The sequence below is a fragment of the Crinia signifera genome, chromosome 2 (genome assembly GCF_055691185.1).
Source record: "Crinia signifera chromosome 2, ASM5569118v1, whole genome shotgun sequence".
Lineage (NCBI taxonomy): Eukaryota > Metazoa > Chordata > Amphibia > Anura > Myobatrachidae > Crinia > Crinia signifera.
Window position 1 is genome coordinate 372,398,908 of NC_139218.1, and position 18,002 is coordinate 372,416,909.

Below are 18,002 nucleotides of genomic sequence, written 5' to 3' on the forward strand. Positions count from 1 at the left end.
GGGAAAATACTGACTGCATGATTTTACACTTCAATATAGATCTCACTTTGAAGAAAAACCCCACCCAAATCTAATTCTCTCTGCACAAGTTACATCTGCCCCACCCGCAGTGCACATGGTTTTGTCCATCTAAGAAGGATTTTGTCAGAAAGAATGGACTAGAATAACCCCCATTTTGAGACAACCCGTTTGTGACCAACCTTTTTTCTTGGAAGTGGATACCTCATTGGTAGGAGTAGGAGATGTTTTGTCACAAAGAGATTCAACGGCAAATGGTACTCCTGTGGATCTTTTTTCTCGCAAGTTTACAGTTTCAGGAAAGGAACTATCGGAGATAAGGAATTAAACTGGCTTTACAAGAATTTTGTTATTTACTGGAAAAGGCGAAATTGACAGTAACTGTCTATCAAGACTGCTTATTGTCAAAATTACTGACAGTCCAGGTGATCACTGTTCTTTGTCTAGTTAAATTTAATGGATTCGGCATGAAAAGCCGGCGGTTTGGATCCCGCCGGGTCGGGATCCCGGCGTTTAAAATCCCGACGCCGGAATCCCGAACGCCGAAATCCCGACAAGGGGGGGACGTGGATCGCCCCCCCTTGCGGGCTCGCTGCGCTCGCCATGCAGCGGGCCCGGAGCCTCACTACGCTCGGAACACTAATTTATTCTCCCTCCGAGGGTGTCGTGAACACCCACGGGGGGAAAAAGTGTCGGGATTTCGGCGTTCGGGATTTCGGCGTTCGGGATTCCGGCGTCGGGATTTTGAACGCCGGAATCCCGACCGCCGGGATTTAAACTGCATCCCAATTTAATAATTCATTTTTGACTGGGGAGTAGGAATTCCAAAACCGATGCATTTTCTAGAGCATTTACTAGGATGAAGAACGATCAAATATAGGATAAGATAAGCCTATCTTAAATCCTGAAAGTGTTTGAGGATTCCAGTCTGAGGAATCAAAGTTCCATCAGGCAAAACTTTTGTCTCCAAATCTACACACTACTGTAGGTTGCTTCAGTGAGCACATTTTTGTCATTTCTCAGGTTATGCCGGAGTTAGGAAGTCATTGGAGCTAATCATCAGAAATTACTGGTGGCCAACAGTTCATAAAGATGTTAAAGACTTTGTGACTGCCTGTCATATTTGTGCTCAGCAAAAGGTTCTCCCTCGGGACACACATATCCATGGATTGTGTTGGGTGGTGGTGGAAAAGTTTTATAAACTTGATCATTTTGTGCCCTTGAAAGGTCTTCCTTCAGCCCTAAGTTTGGCATAAGTTTTCATCAAGGAAATCTTCAGGCTGCCTTCTTTGGCATATCACACCAAGAGTAACGGTCAAATGAAGTGAGCAAATCCAGACTTTAAAAAATACATTTGAATTTACATTTCTGCGAATCAAGAAAATGAAGTTAGCATGTTGCCATGGGCTGAGTTCCTTCACAATAATCTTTACCACAAATATCCCTATGTTTTATACAATACAGTCAACATCAATTGTTACCTGAATTGTAAATTGTACAATCTATTTTCCTTCCAGCAGTACAGGAGACCATGACTAACTTTAATATTTGTGTGGTTTCTTCTGGACACAAATTATCTGCTGGCAAAAAGTAAAGTAGATTTCCCTTTCCCTTACTGTTCCCAGGTCTAGCACCTTTGTTTGAAAGTTCTGACTCAAAAATTTGCACCCAAGTTCATTGGCCCTTTTCAGGTCCTTCAAGTGACTAATTATGTGGCATCTCATCTCAAGCTTCCTAAGACTATGAGGATTATGAATGTGTTCCACGTCTCTCTTCTCCATCCTCTAGCTATCAATTGTTTCTTGAAGAATATTAATGCACCGTCAGCCATTTCAGTGCACAAGCAAGAAGATTTTGAGGAGAAGCTACTCTTGGATTCCAGAATTTCTCGAGTGTCTCCAGTCTCTAGTGGATTGGAAGGGTTATGACCTGAGGAATGATGTTGGGTGAAAGCTCCAGATCTGCATGCACCTCAACTTCTTTCAAGATTTCAGAAAGAGTTCCCTAACAAGCCTTTTTTGCATTTTCGGTACCCTTTCCTAAGGGAGGTAATGTCACAGCGTGCTGGATCCCTGGGGCATCCTCGGGCAGGAAGACGGGAGCTGATCGGCGCTAGTGATGCGGCCGCTGTGCTGTCTTGGCCAGTTTCTGGGTCCCGCACATCGCAGGTGCACATCCTTAAATGGACAGGAGCTCTCTGTTATGAGGGGATTTTTGGAGGGCAGAGGTCAGGTAACTGCTATAAAAGGAGGTTTAGGAGTCTACCTCTCCATCAGAGTATAGGCTCCCTAACCTAGCTCCAACATTGTTATAGTTTTTTTTATAATATTGTTACTAAGCACTATTTCTTTGAGTTAATTCCATCCGAGCTCTTATCAATCAATGTTACCATCGCTGTTTCAGCCAGAGTTAAAATCCTCTTCTGCTGGAGTCTGGTCACTGCCTGTATAACCTTGGCGTTACTAGCGCCACAAGTACCTGTACTCAGGAACCCAGACTGATTACCACGACAAGTATGTTGGAGGCTGCTTAATCCAAATTCTCCTGCAAGGGTCCCTGGTAAAACCTCCGGCACGTTAGACTCCGCACCTCAGTTCTGGGTACCAGTCAATTTTGAGGTACCAGACAAGACCCTGGCCCAGACCGGACATCAAGCTCTGCATTCAGGAGCTTGTAACATCCGGTCCATGGGGTGTCCTGTCCAGGGGTGTCCTGTCCGGGGGGGGGGGCTTCACATGACAGCTCACCCCAAGGAGAAGAGAAGGGGGAGAATAAAGCCTCCCTGTATGGTCTGGGCATGTAGCAAAAACCGGAATGGTGTGGACCACACGGGGAGGCTGTAATCTCCCCTTCCCCATGTCCCTGGTAAAAGCTATCACAGGCATCCCCCTGGACGGACACTACAAGCTCCGGAATGCAAATTTTGATGTCCTGTCCGGCGATCCGGGGTCTTGTCTGGGTCCAGTTTTTACATAGTGCCCAGGCTGCCTCCTTAACACTCCAGTGGTACGTGACAGTGATCCCTAAGGAATCACAAATGAAGATGAACCAGGTGCATATTGTCTAGTGTGTACCCATTAACGATGATCATTCCCATGGGTCGTCAATGATCCCGCCGTTGCCTGAACTTGCAGTCAAATCTGCCTACATTGTCAATGACTACATGGCAGAGTGAAATCCCTGAATGATATCATTAACAATATCATACAGTGTTTTACTGCTAGATCATTCATCAGTGAGTTTAAGAAATAACGTTAGCGGCATCGCTCACTAACGATATCGCATAGAGTGTATTCACGTTTTTCTGGAAGATCTGTTATTGAGGGAAAACCCTCAAATACAAAATGGTTTACCCAGGGCATAAAGTGGTCATGAAGTGGTGGGGGAACTCATTTCTCTATGCCACCTAATTACACACACACACCCCCCCCCCCCCCCATTAGGCAGAGACGGGGCCAGTGGTAGGGTTTTTGGCATCTCCTGCAAGCTAGAATGCTTTTCTGTGAGAATTACTGTGCAGGGCTAATGTGGAGGTTAAAATGTTCCACCTCACCATTAGAGGTGGTGGAACTCACCCCTTTCCCCTCATTTTAACTCCTGGGTTTACCCAATTTTTCAAATTCTATATTTGCTAAAAGTCAACAGTATTCAAACCAATACCAAGCACATCTTTTTAAGTAAGGTTGTAATTACACCTGATACAACAAACCAGCCACAGTGAGTTTACAATCAGGGCCTATTGCCTATTAAAAATATCGAAACTTGTTTCCTAGTATGGCGCCACCGATATAGATTGTATGGCATCGGGTCGGCAAAATCTGTCGCATCGCATGCGACCAAATCGCATGCGATGCGACCGATTCGACCCGATTTTTAATTGTACAGCCATCCTGATGGGTAATTACTATGTCAAATGCCCACCCATTGTTAACGGCACCCCACGATCAACGCCAAGGGGCGGCGGTACACGTCCTCCGACCTTTTTATACCCCCACTATCCACGTCGGCGTGGAGTCGATTTAATATAGTGTGGCGAGCGCAGCGAGCCACCGAGCCCGAAGTGTGGCGATCGCAGCGAGCTCCGCGAAGGGACGCGCATTACTTCACATGTATTCCGCGTCCCCTCGCGAGGGCTCGCTGTGCTCACCACACTATATAAGATCATCTCCACGCCGACATGGATAGAGGGGGTATGAAAAGGTCAGAGGACACGTTCCGCCGCCCCTCGCGGCTCGCTGCGCTCGCCACACTATATAAGATCATCTCCACGCCGACATGGATAGTGGGGGTATGAAAAGGTCAGAGGATGCGTTCCGCCGCCCCTCGCGGGCTCGCTGCGCTTGCCACGCTTTGGGTTGGCATTGATAGTGGGGTGGCATGAACTATGGGGGGGGGGGCATTTGACATAGTAATTACCCATCAGGGTGGGTATACAATAAAAAATCGGGTCTGGGGGGGGCATTTTACATTGATTACAATGTAAAATCGGGTCAGTTCCTTCGCATCGCATCGCAATGCCATTATAATGGCATGCGATGCGACCAATTTTAAAATTGTATGGGAAGGTCTTTAAAACCCGAAAATCGGGTCGGTCGGGTCCCATCGCATACCTTAAGTTATGGTATGCGATGGGACCCGATGGGCGCCGTGCTAGGAAACAAGTACCAAAGTATCTTCAAAATATTATTTTTAAAATTAATTGTACTTGTAATTGAAATGGTATACGGTCATTAGGGAGCCCCTTATTAGGTTGGCATGCATTGGGTCAAACACTGAAGGGTGACATGGCTTATGTAGGTTGTACACACGCATTAGGTCGACAAAGGCAAGGTCGACAGTCAAAACGTCGACATGAGTTTATCACATTTTTTTATCCGACATATGTCTACAGCCGGTATTTAATGGTAGGGCCTAGTACAGCATGGCCAGCGTGGGTTGGGATCATTTGGTCTACTGCATTATGCTCAACAGTCATTAGGTTGACACCATTAGGTCAACATGGAAATAGGTCGACATGGGAAAAGGTCGACATGGGAAAAGGTCGACATGGTTCTAGGTCGAAAGGTCATTAGTCCGACAGGTCGTTAGTTCGACAGGTCATTAGTTCAACATTGTCTAGGTTGACAGTCAAAAGGTCAACATGGGGTTTTTCCCTGTTTTTTTACCTGAATGTCAACACAATCGACATGGACACAGTTTAAAGTGCACCGCATCCCCTTGCATCGCTCGCTGGGCTCGCTATTTTATTCTCCCACCACGCCCTAGTGGATGGTAGGGCATGAAATACCGCCTGTTGGCACATGTCTGCTCAAAAACAGTGAAAAACTCCATATCAACATTTTGACTGTCGACCTAGTCATTGTCGAACTAATGACCTGTCGAACTAACAACCTGTCAAACTAATGACCTTTCGACCTAGAACCATGTCAACCTTTTCCCATGTCGACCTAGACCCATGTCAACCTTTTCACACGTCTACCTAATGGTGTCGACCTAATGCCTGTCGACCATAATGCTGTAAACCAAATGACCGCATCCCGGCGAGTGCAGGGAGCCATGCGAGGGGACGTGGCACACTTTGACGCTGTCCGTCTCAACTATGTTGACATTTGGCACAAAAAAAAATGGAAAAATTGATGTCGACCTTTTGATTGTCCACTTTGCCATTGTCAACCTAATGCTTGTGTTGACCTTCTAACCCTTTAAACATTAGGGTTTTTTCAACTCCATATCCATATATAGTTACTCCTATGTTCTATCTGTACATTGTATATCATTGGCAACAAATTTTCTGATTACACCGTTGCAATGTTTTAATTGTGCCAGAAAAAGTAACTTCCAAGAATTGAAGAGCTTGGGTGCCTAAAACTAATACTTGCCTACTTTCAGGGAGATTATAGTTGGTAATAGAATTTTGCACAGTGCCCCATTGAGAGGGCGTGTCATGCTCCACCCAAAGGGTGTGTCTAGTTCCATATATGGAGATATATCCAAATGGAGATGAGCCCCAAAGCAGTTAGTAAGAGATACTATACTTGGTAAAGTGCTGGGAAATGGCGCTGATGAATCAATGTAAATGTATCTATCTCTCATTCCTTTTTCCCCCAAAAATGTAACAGTGTAATGTGGGCTAGGTGACATGAGGGAGATTGCTAGGCTAATCAGGGAAAGAGGGAGATTGCTGTTATTTTAGGGAGTCTCCTGCAGAATGCAGGAGGGTAGGCATCTATGTCTAAAACTCATACTGGTATTTCACAGGTTTCTCTAAGTTCTCTCATAAGAGCATGTTATCATGTTACCAACTGCAATTATTGTTTTACTTCATTACTTACCAGGCTAGCTTTGTAATTATGCTGCGCATTCAGACATGAATCATCCCGTCTGTGTCTTTATAAACACGTCTTCCATATAAAAAGATGCTCCTGGGGTTTATACTTCTCTGTTCCATATCTAAGTGTCCAGTGCCGATCCTGAGGCTGTTCCCCATCCTCGGATACGGATATGAAGAGATCAGTTCTTTTCTGGATGTTATGTTCCTGGATTCATTTCTGGAAATTCTCGGCGGCAGCTCCTGCGCTCTTTGCTTTATCCAGAAATACAAACTGGAGGGAACTGCACACTGCAAAGGTCTGTTGTATTAGCACCTGTGGGGATATTATATAATCCCGGGAGTGACCCGACATTTGCAAGATGAAGCGACCAAGCAATAAGCCTGTTCGCTGATGTCATATGGGGGTGGAGCGGTGGTGTGTCACCCGGGAAGGGGGGGTTGTATGAAACGGCACAGCAGCCCGTGTCCGGCCTGGGTAAAACCCTTCTGTTAACCCAGGTCTGAATGCCGGGTTGATGGACCCGGGTTTTTCCTTTTGGTGCTTTACGTCGCACAGAGACCCGGCAGCAACCCAGGTCGGACCCGGTTTATTCGTGCGGTGTGAAAGGGGTGGAGCGGTGGCCTGTCATCGGGGGGGGGGGGGAGGGGGGCTTTAGAGGAGGCAGCGCTTGGAGCTGACGCTGCCTCCTCCCTATAGTGTAAACAGGACCAAGATGCTCAACCCGGTTAATCCTTTTTTACCACCCATCAACCCTGGTCTGACCCAGGTAAAACCCTTCTTTTATCCCAGATCTGAATGCCGGGTTGCTGGACCAGGGTTTTTCCTTTTGGCGCTTTCACACCGCACAGAGACCCGGTAACAACCCAGGTCGGACCCGGGCTATTTTGGTTTATTTATGTTTCAATTTGAAACTACAAGATACAGTATATACTTTGTAGAACAACAGAATTGGGGTTCCTCTTTTTAAAAAATGGTAATTATTATATCCTGCATACTGTATATTATTATTGTTAATATTGTGCTTCATATATGATTTTGAGTTCATAACTCAATGATATAATAATACAGTATATCCAGGGCTATTTTTCAGCAGGCTCCAGCAGGAACTGGGGCCCTTATTCTAGTTCACTCTTTCTGACAAAATATTTCTTAGATGGACAAAATCATGTGCACTGCAGGTGAGGCAGGTGTAAAACCCCACCCAAATCTAATTATCTCTAATTATATATATATATATATATATATATATATATATGTCCAGTGTCTGTTTGTGTGTCTCTGAATCACTACTTCTCTTTCACACATGCCCCAAACAAAGAGGCAATCACAAGGTAGCAGACTAGGTTTCAAATTATTTGCTTTGAGCGGGTTTACTAGTACATTTTGGGCCTTATTCTGGCTTCATCGCTATGTTTTGCATCTGCGCATGCGCCTATATGGGCATGTGCAGTCACTGGGTGCGAGCGGTCATGGCGAACTGCTAGTTTGCCGTCCCGTTCGCACCTAGCAGTTCTGGCGGGTGGCGCGGGGCCGCGGTGACGGGCTGCGCCCATGGGAACGCCCAGCGTTTCATGGGTGTTCCCATGCAAATGGCGCCATTCATTGCTACATGTTTAAGGAATATTTATTTTATTTTATCTACACTTTCTTATATAGTGCAGCTTATTCCGTTGCGCTTTACAATTGGGATTGCAAAGTATAGCGATGGAATACATCAATGTCCTTCAAAAATATGAGCAGGATTCAGCTGCCTTAGTTGACCCCTAACGTCTCTTCCTGTCCGAGAAACAGAATTATAGGCCCTAGCGGGAAGGGTTAGGATTAGGCTGCAGGCCAGGGGTTTAGGGTATGGGTGTTAGGTATAGGCACTACGGGAAAGGGTTAGGGGTAGGCTGGTAGAAGGGAGGCATAGGGGTGGCAGGGTGAAGGTAAGGTATACTTACATGACCCATGGCGGGATTCCATTGGGATGCCGGCGTCAGTATTCTGACCGATGGAAGCCTAACCGGCCGTCATCCGTATGTATCCTGAGTTGCCTCCACAATTATAAAGTAAATGGGAATTTTTCTGCGCTCTATAAGAAACGGTTAATGAATGAATAAATAATACATTTGCTCAGTTGAAATTGATATTCTCTACACATCTTCATGTTGGCCGTTTTTCCACCGGATATTTATACAGGAGAGCCACGTGTGCCACAAGTACCCCACTCTCTATATTTTTTTTAATTTTCCTCCCTATGTAATAATTACCTTGCTGATCTTTGTCAATTTTAGGAATATCTTGAGAAGTATTACAGCAACAAGGGCCGGATGCCGGTGGCTGAAATGGTGACCGGAGATACCTCCTTGTCAAGGAAAATAAAGACGATGCAAGAGTTTTTTGGTCTGCAAGTTACTGGAAAATTGGACTATTCAACCATGACCGTGATGAGGAAACCACGATGTGGCATGCCAGACGTGGCAAACTATCATCTCTTTCCGGGAGAGCCCAAATGGCAAAAGAGTACTTTGACTTACAGGTGATTGTTGTGTATGAGATAAAGGTTGCCTGAGGTTCGTGCTGCGTACTCGGGGGAAATACTGTTGCCGAATAACCTTCAATAAAATGTTGTATAGGTAAATAGGTAAATGTAGGGAAATACAAAACATCATAGGCTTCATAAGATTTGTAATTGCTTGAGCTGCTTTTGTGGCATCACCATAGGTCATACTTACCTACCCTCCCGGAATGGCCAGGAAGGTCCCGGAAATCAGGACCAATTTTCCCTCTAATTTTACGAAGGCTGTGTGCGGCAAAAGATATTGGCTGTGCAACTTTGGAAGGAAATTAAAATTACGTATAAAGGCCTAGGTTTCGAGTTCTGTTGAGTTAATAAAGCAATTTGAATATTTACAGACTTCACACACCACACATATAGGCTATAGCAGTGATTTTCAACCTTATTAAACTCGTGGCACACTAAACAAGATTTTAACCTTTGTGCGCTCAGTTGTAATGTCTGTGCGCGGGCTTGGCGAGTTGTGTGCGCGCGCACACGCACACAGCTTAGAGGAAACACTGATCAGGACCCTCTCCCCCCCGGAAGGGTAGGCAAGCCTCCTGCATTATTGGCCAGCCGCATCATTTTTTATTTGGGGGGAGAGTATTTCAATTGAGAGTTGATTCTCTGATAGTTTATTTGATGTGCTTTGGCATTTTATATACTGCCATTTCTTATGTCTCTGTATACATGCGTGCCTGCCTATATGCCCAGAAGCAGAAGCCAGATGACTGTAATACATAGAGGATCTGTTTACAGGATAGAGATCTTGCACCAGTTGTCAGATTTCCTCTGCGCTGTGTTGTGTAACTTACTGGGGTTTGTGCAACTTGCGGTTATGCGGTAAAGGGGAAGTTGTTAAACTATTCTCCAAATCTCCCTCATACACAAGTAATTAGTACTAGAGATTACAATCTTGTATCATCAAAACCACGACTCACTGACCCAGACAGTGAGAGGGGGTGATTCATAAAGGCAGGTGACTGCGTGCTCGGATATATAGGCCCTTATTCTGGTTCACTCGCAAACGCAAATTCCTTCTCAAATGGACAAACCATGTGCACTGCAGGTGGGGCAGATGTAACATGTGCAGTGAGAGTTAGATTTGGGTGAGGTTTTACTTCAAAGTGAGTGTAGTGCATTGTAAAAATAAAGCAGTCAGTATTTTCCCTGCACAGAAACAAAATATCTCACCAAAATCTAAATCTCTCTGCACATGTTACATCTGCCCCACCTGTAGCGCACATGGTTTTGTCCATTTGAGAAGGATTTTGTCTTTGCGAGTGAACCAGAATAAGGGCCATACTAAATGCTGGTCTTCACCTGCATTGGGTTACCCTCATGAGTTACCCTCATTATTGCAGCTGCTGCACTCTATACATCTGCTCCACCACTAAGACTAGGCCGCCGCATGGTGTAAGAGATCTGTCCAATGTCAGATCGATCTCTGTGTGCTCTCACAATTGAATAGCCGCCATTTCTGCCTAAACACCAGCGACGTGCCCATGGAACACTGATCCTACATGCAATGGCCCATTGCCACCCAGAGGAGACGCGGCTGGAATGCAGATGGCGCTTGCCCAGCTGCTATCAATTGCCAGATTACATCTGAAAAGCAGAATTGTGAGCACCTTTGAATCACCCTTATATTGTACTTTTGTAATGCAACAAGACAAAGGGCCTGATTCATCAAGGCTTGCTTAGCAGCGTACATACGCTGCTTAGCAAGCCCATAAATGCCACCCGGCCGAATGCTCCTCTCCCCCACCGCCAAATCCCCTTGGTGCTGACGGCATGTGACACCAGCTGCCCACCCCTCTTCCCTCCCCTAACCGTGCAAAGGACTCGGGCAGTGTGATACTTGCCGAAGGCATTCACACAGGGGGTCTGCCAAGATGTAGGTCAACCCAAGCAGTAGGTTGACATGGCAGTGATTGACACATGAAGAGGTCGACATAAGTTTTTCACATTTTTTTTATTTCAGAGCTGGCTGCATACGGGCAGATCACAGCCACATATAGGTAAGCCAGTCCCGGGGCATTTTTTCCACCCTGGAATTGGAGACTGAAAAATGCTCAATCCCGGGATGGACTTCCCTATTAAAAAAAAAAGCCTTGGCTGGGAGCCAGGAGAGGGCGGTGCCGCTGGGAGCCGGGAGAGGGCGGTGCGGTCGGGAGTGATGCTGGAGGTGTGGCTGTGCAGCTTGACCTCTGAACAATTCACGCTGTGCATAGCGGCACAGTCAGGGACGGGAGAAGCCGGGCGGCATCCGAGCGGTTGCTCAGAGGCTGCCCAACATTAGACTACACATGCGCAGTCTACTCCCTAAATCCCGAGATTGAAATCCCGGCAATTTTGGGGCCAAATCCCAGGATCGATGGCCACCATAGCTGCATAGAACTCTATGGCCCTTTCTGTGATACACAGCAGCTGGCTCCGATATCCCTATAATTATTCAACCATACACGTTGCTGATCTAGGGACATATACGAGCCCCCATGTAAGCTGGCTCCCACCACCAGTCAACACTGGATTTTTCAGGGTCATTCTAGAACCCTACTATTTGTTATATGCTCAGGGAATTGTAATTAGACATTGGTTTCCAAAAGTGAGCAGCCCTACATACAGAAGCTTCATCACCAAATTCTAATAAATCTTTCTTCTTTTTCTTCTAGAATTGCAAAGTATACGACCAGCATGAATAAACTAGAAGTTGACCAAGCTGTAGATCTGGGCCTGAAGGCTTGGAGTGATGCGACACCGCTACAGTTTGTGAAGACCAATCAGGGGGAAGCAGATATTATGATTTCCTTTGAATATGGAGGTATTGTAGCTTTGCTTGTAGGACGTGTATGTTGCTTTTCTCTGATTAAGGTGCGATTTTGGCTAAGGACGATTTTGACTATGCTAGAAATAGCTCATACAGATGGAACCATGCTTATTAATCCCGACAGCGTGCCTAGACGTGGGTTTTGGTGCGCCACAGTTGGAGAATGCACAGACGCATTGAGGCGCATTGAGGCACGACATCATACACAGCATGCAATACACATCTCCACCACTGGGTGGCTAATGCTCCATTAATCAAGCTCTGGCAAATGGACCTTGACAACTGTAATGTATACACAAACCAGTGATCATCAAGAGAGAGTCAAATACAACAAGTCAGTAAATAAAATTAGTGTATTCAGGCGCAATTGAACATTTTAAAGTAACAGCCCATTGATGTTAGGCTTGTGTGTGCGTCCGGGTCCCCTAGGTAAATCATTTAATAACAATAGATTGTACACTTGAAATCAAAATTGATCATGATACCAGGGTGGCACGCATTCTGTGATCGTTCTTCCCTTTCCCAAATAGTCGATTAAGATTATGGGGGATATTCAATCTCACGCAGCCATCTCCCAACGGGGGGAGATGGCTACGGGGCCCTATTCAATGCTGTCTTCCTGTACAGCATTGAACAGAGGATCTCGCAGAACAAGCCCGACTTCACAAGCAGTCGGGCTCATTCTGCAGAGAACGGCCCGGAATTGACAAGCTCCCGGCCGCAGCTCGCGGCCACGTCCCCTTCTCATCCCGCTACAGGTGGGACATTGAATCCTGCCTGCAATTTCTCGGTCGAGTAGACCGAGAGCGGGACAGGGTCATGGCTGTCGGGCCAGCTCTGACCCAACATTGAATACCCCCTATGCCTTTCAAATCCCACATAACGGTACCGATCGGTACTGCACTTTCTCCATAGTTACAAAAAGCTCAAACGTGCTAACTTCCATTAGCTACTAAGACAAAAATACACAAAGAATTTATCTGAAAACGATGATATACAGGTTTGACATCAGCGGCGCCATCTGTTTTCAAACATGGGTACTTATCAATCACCCCTCGTAGATGTGGAATGAGACTCTCCTGGCCCTCAGGTCCATTATACCACTTCTGTCCCTCAATCATTCACTTAAAACTTGATTACAAAGTTGCCCATCCCCGCTCAACCCTCCTGATGGCACCTTGCCCTCTTTGCATTCTCAGAACGTCAACAATTCACATTGTAACATTTCAGATGTCAACATTATGAACATGTTGTCATTGTGAGGATGCCAACCTGGTTCATGTCAACATGTTGATCCATGTCAACGTTCTAGTGTTGACATTATAAATGGTGTGGTGAAGTGAGCTGAAATTCCATCTGAAGAGTTTATGGGCCTCATGTAGAGCTTTTTGGGAATTGGGTTTATGTTGCTCTCGAACTGTATGAAAAAATGCATTTATTCGACTGTATATAGTACATATAGGACCTAATTTAGCAGGGATCACTAATAAGAGGATTCCCAAATCGCACGATTATCGAATGTCTATGTACAAGGTTGGGTTGATACTAATCATCATTATCGGCAGTTACAACTGCCCTAAAATAGGTGAAAAAAGACATGGCTGGAGATAGTTTAATTTGATTACCTAATGCTATTAATTATTTTAATTTAGCTGTAAAGCACAAACTGTTTTGGTAAGGTGGCAACAAATCATTGTTAATTAAAATAATTAAATTATTCATTAGATCATGGGGACTCCTACCCCTTTGATGGACCTCGAGGTACTTTGGCTCATGCATTTGCACCAGGTGAAGGTCTCGGAGGAGACACCCACTTTGACAATGCGGAAAGGTGGTCATCAGGAACAAATGGTATGTATATAATTCCCATGATAAATGTTATATATCATGTGAAGTGACGTCATTGTTGACCGCATTGTAGGGTTTAATCTATTCACGGTGGCTGCTCATGAATTTGGACATGCCTTGGGACTTGGACATTCCAGTGACCCATCAGCATTGATGTATCCGACATACAAATATCAGCATCCTATTGGATTCCGCTTGCCCAGTGACGATGTGAAAGGGATACAAGCCTTGTATGGTATGTAAATCTTCTTCTAGATACAGTAGTTATTTAATGCTAAAATATAATTAATGTTGACACTCCAGAAATAATCCTGGTTGGCATGCGTATAACCAATCAGGGCCAATCCCGCTTTCTTTTCACATTGCCTCTAGTCACTATGCTCAGAACAGAATAGTTAGTTGTCCAAGGTCAGCAGGAAGCTTATAGAGTGCCCTACAATGTGACTGCCAACATCACAAGGTATTGGAAGCCCCAGAATGCCATAAGCCGATGCCAGAATTCTAGAGCTCCAAAACGAAGGTATGCTCAGAGGAAAAGGAAAGTCTGGTTCTCCCTTTTTCTCTTAGTGTATAATAGCATGAAGCAAAGGCTGACAACCCACCCAGCTGGGTCATAGAGTGGGGGAAAGTGTTTTACTATATAGAAACTTTGGGTTCCTGTAAAATTTTCCGTATCAGGCCTTCAAAACTTTAGCTATGGCCACCATGGCTGGTTAGTGCTCAAAAGTGTAACACAGAATAATACGCATATTAGAATTGAATGTATATCGGTACAGTTGGAGAGTATGTACTGTAGCTCTGGTGTAAAGTAATCATTACCACCAGGTTATAGTACAAGTAGTTACATTTAGTATAGCTTCTACTGTACCTACTGTACTTGCAAATAGCTTACGTGTTAATTGAGTCATTATGGTCCAGGAAGTCAGATATACAAACCCCTCGCAAGAAGTGATGTGCATTTTGTATTTTAATACAGTGGGACTCAGTCACTGAATGATGTTCTTAACAAGTTACACCAATATATCAGAGAATAGTGGATGGCAAACAAGGTAACAACTGACTCTGGTATAGGTGGTATGGAGTTTGAATGCCCCACTGGAAGAGCTATGACGTTTGTATGTTAATACAAGAGGAAGATGCTTTAAATACTTATTTGGTACTTGTTTCCTAGCACGGCGCCCATTGCATACCGTACTTAGTGGTGTGCAATGCGTGCGATGCGATGCAATATTCCCGATAAATTAACAGGAGTGCTTGTACAATGAAATATCGCATATCATTGCATGTCAGCAAATGGCATGCGATGCGATTTTTAATTGTACAAGCACCCTGATGGATGCTTACAATGTTAAATGCACCCCAATTGTTAACGCCACTCCCACTATCAACGCCAACCTGAAGCGTGGCGAGCGCAGCAAGCCCGAGAGGGGCAGCGGTATGCATCCTCCGACCTTTTCATACCCCCACTATGCACATCGGCGTGGAGCTGACTTTAGATAGTGTGGCGAGCGCAGCGAGCCACCGAGCCCGAAGCGCGGCAAGCACGGGAATATGCCGCGATATTGCATGAGATTGTATAAGATGTACTATGATCAAAATCGGGGGCGCCGTGCTAGGAAACAAGTACCATTTATTTTTTTGTGAGTACGGAAAGTGAGAGGAGTCAGTAATACGGGTGTGGTACAGGGGTCTGACAGCCATTAGCCCGACGTCGAGATCCCAACTGGACGGACCCAGACAGCATGGTGAATGCAACTAAGCCCCTTGCGGGTTCGCTGCACTCGCCGCGCTGCGGACACGGCTCGCTACGCGAGCCACCTATTCTATTCTCCCTCTATTGGGGTCTTGGACGAGGGAAAATAGCCGACGGCCGTTGGGAACCCAGCTGTCTGTGTTTTGACAGTCGGGATCCCGACGCCGGGTAAATGCCTGTCCGGATCCCGACTGTCGGGACCCCATCCGGCACCCAGTAATACAAAGTGTTGGAGTCCAGAGAAATTTGGAGCCAGCTGAAATCATGGCCATGGCAGGTAGATTGTATACATAGTCCTAGATTTAAGCAAGGTTTACTTCATGGAAACGTAATGACTAACACACAGGGCACTTTATATTTAAATTGAGCCTTTGCAGGATATTGCCTATAAAAATGTTGTTTGAGATTTTCATTGACTATACCGAATGCTTTGACCTTGATCTCGTCTTTACTCATGGTTGAGATATTTTTGAATTCTCCAATTTCCCCTCTCTGACCACCACCTTCTCTCTTTTAACTTATCTCTATCTGCCTGTCCATCCCTATCTCCTAATGCTACCATCACTAAGCATAACATTGAGGCTATCAACACTACTACCATGTCCTCCCTGTTCGACTCCTGAAAATCCCATAGGCTTCACTTTACTTTGTACAAAAGTGAAGGAGAATTGTCCACCACTTCTTCGGACCCTGTGCAACATGTTTCCAGCTCCGCAGCTTCCTCTGCCTGAGGCAACAGTTGAGCTGTCAAACATTTTGCAACATTCCAAAGAAGTGCAACTGATACCCCTTTCACACTGCACTTTTAAAACGGTATATTGCCGGTTTTTTTCCATTTTAAAACGTTTAAGGCTGCAATGTGAAAGTGCCAGAGTTGATTTACCGGTTAAAGTTAACCGGTATTGCAACACGGTTAAAAAGCAGAGTCCTACCCGTTTTAAAGCCGTTTTTTTGGCAGTTTGAACAGCTCTATTTCAATGGCTTGAAACGTGTCCCTTGGGGGTTAAACGGGTTGAATGTTTGAATGGTATCAAATGATTTTTAAAACGGTTTTCACCTGCAATGTGAAAGGTCTCAAGGCTCAGACCCGTTTTAAAGTCCCATTTAAGAATACAGGGTCAATACCCATTTCTGCAATGTGAAAGCAGTATCATTTACTTTCGTTTACGTTTTTGTCTTTTAATTGATTCTCATTTTTAGGTGTTTTTATTTATTTTATTTTTATTACATTAATCACCTTAATATCATTCGCTTAACAAACAGTTGCTGTGTGTATGTGGAAACTTTCATGTGGAAACCGATTGCATATTACACTAAACTGGCATACTAGATACTGTAAATACAATATCGAGGGCATGTGTGATATAAGAACAGAGTGTAGGTGTTATTCCCGAGTGGCGCCCTAATAAGAAGAGTACGTCCCTGTAAATAAAGGGGCGATCCTCTTCTCCGTAAATGTGAGATATTATATAATACCGCCACGCTCCTTCTGATCGGAAGGGGATCCTCTTCTCCGTATCAGACAGACCAACCAACTGATTGTGTGTTCCTGGACCAACCGAAGGTAACCCAAGTTTCCTCCCCGATTATGGATACCGGAAAAAATGGATATACAATGGCACATAGAGTAATACCATTTATTCAACAAGAAATAACAATAAAAGAGGTAGACAGTGGCTAATTACCAAGTTGGTGGAGAACCAGGGGCAAACCAAGTTCTCTAAAGCGCATGGAAAGGAAGGTAGGTACCCGGGATGTACCTCCAAGTCCAGGCTAATCGGTAACCATTCCAATGTCCAATCCTCAATAAAAACAACAGGCAACAGGAGCTCCAAGCGCGCTTTCGATCATCTACTGTGATCTTCTTCAAAGGGAGTGCTCCTGTTTGCCCCTCCTTCCAGAACAAGGGGCGCAATGTAACACCTCTCCAACTGATGCCTTTTTCAACTCAACAGTCAATTAGCCTTGTCTCTCTCTAGCAGCAGCTTACTGCCTCCAACACCCAGGGAGAGAGAGAGAGCTCTCTCTCTCTCCCTGGGTGTTGGAGGCAGTAAGCTGCTGCTAGAGAGAGACAAGGCTAATTGACTGTTGAGTTGAAAAAGGCATCAGTTGGAGAGGTGTTACATTGCGCCCCTTGTTCTGGAAGGAGGGGCAAACAGGAGCACTCCCTTTGAAGAAGATCACAGTAGATGATCGAAAGCGCGCTTGGAGCTCCTGTTGCCTGTTGTTTTTATTGAGGATTGGACATTGGAATGGTTACCGATTAGCCTGGACTTGGAGGTACATCCCGGGTACCTACCTTCCTTTCCATGCGCTTTAGAGAACTTGGTTTGCCCCTGGTTCTCCACCAACTTGGTAATTAGCCACTGTCTACCTCTTTTATTGTTATTTCTTGTTGAATAAATGGTATTACTCTATGTGCCATTGTATATCCATTTTTTCCGGTATCCATAATCGGGGAGGAAACTTGGGTTACCTTCGGTTGGTCCAGGAACACACAATCAGTTGGTTGGTCTGTCTGATACGGAGAAGAGGATCCCCTTCCGATCAGAAGGAGCGTGGCGGTATTATATAATATCTCACATTTACGGAGAAGAGGATCGCCCCTTTATTTACAGGGACGTACTCTTCTTATTAGGGCGCCACTCGGGAATAACACCTACACTCTGTTTTTGTATC

At 45.1% G+C, this 18,002-nt stretch overlaps 1 protein-coding gene across 2 annotated transcripts in view; it reads left to right on the forward strand.

The window, feature by feature from the left end:
• The window catches only part of MMP20 (matrix metallopeptidase 20), a 69,647-nt gene that overhangs the window by 16,660 nt on the left and 34,985 nt on the right, over positions 1–18,002 (forward strand). For both annotated transcript variants that reach the window (XM_083170058.1, XM_083170057.1), the window contains 4 exons: positions 8,627–8,871; positions 11,568–11,716; positions 13,448–13,573; positions 13,644–13,805. In XM_083170058.1, coding sequence (XP_083026184.1) covers positions 8,663–8,871; positions 11,568–11,716; positions 13,448–13,573; positions 13,644–13,805 — 646 coding nt within the window. In that variant the 5' untranslated portion in view covers positions 8,627–8,662. The remainder of the gene's footprint in view (positions 1–8,626; positions 8,872–11,567; positions 11,717–13,447; positions 13,574–13,643; positions 13,806–18,002) is intronic.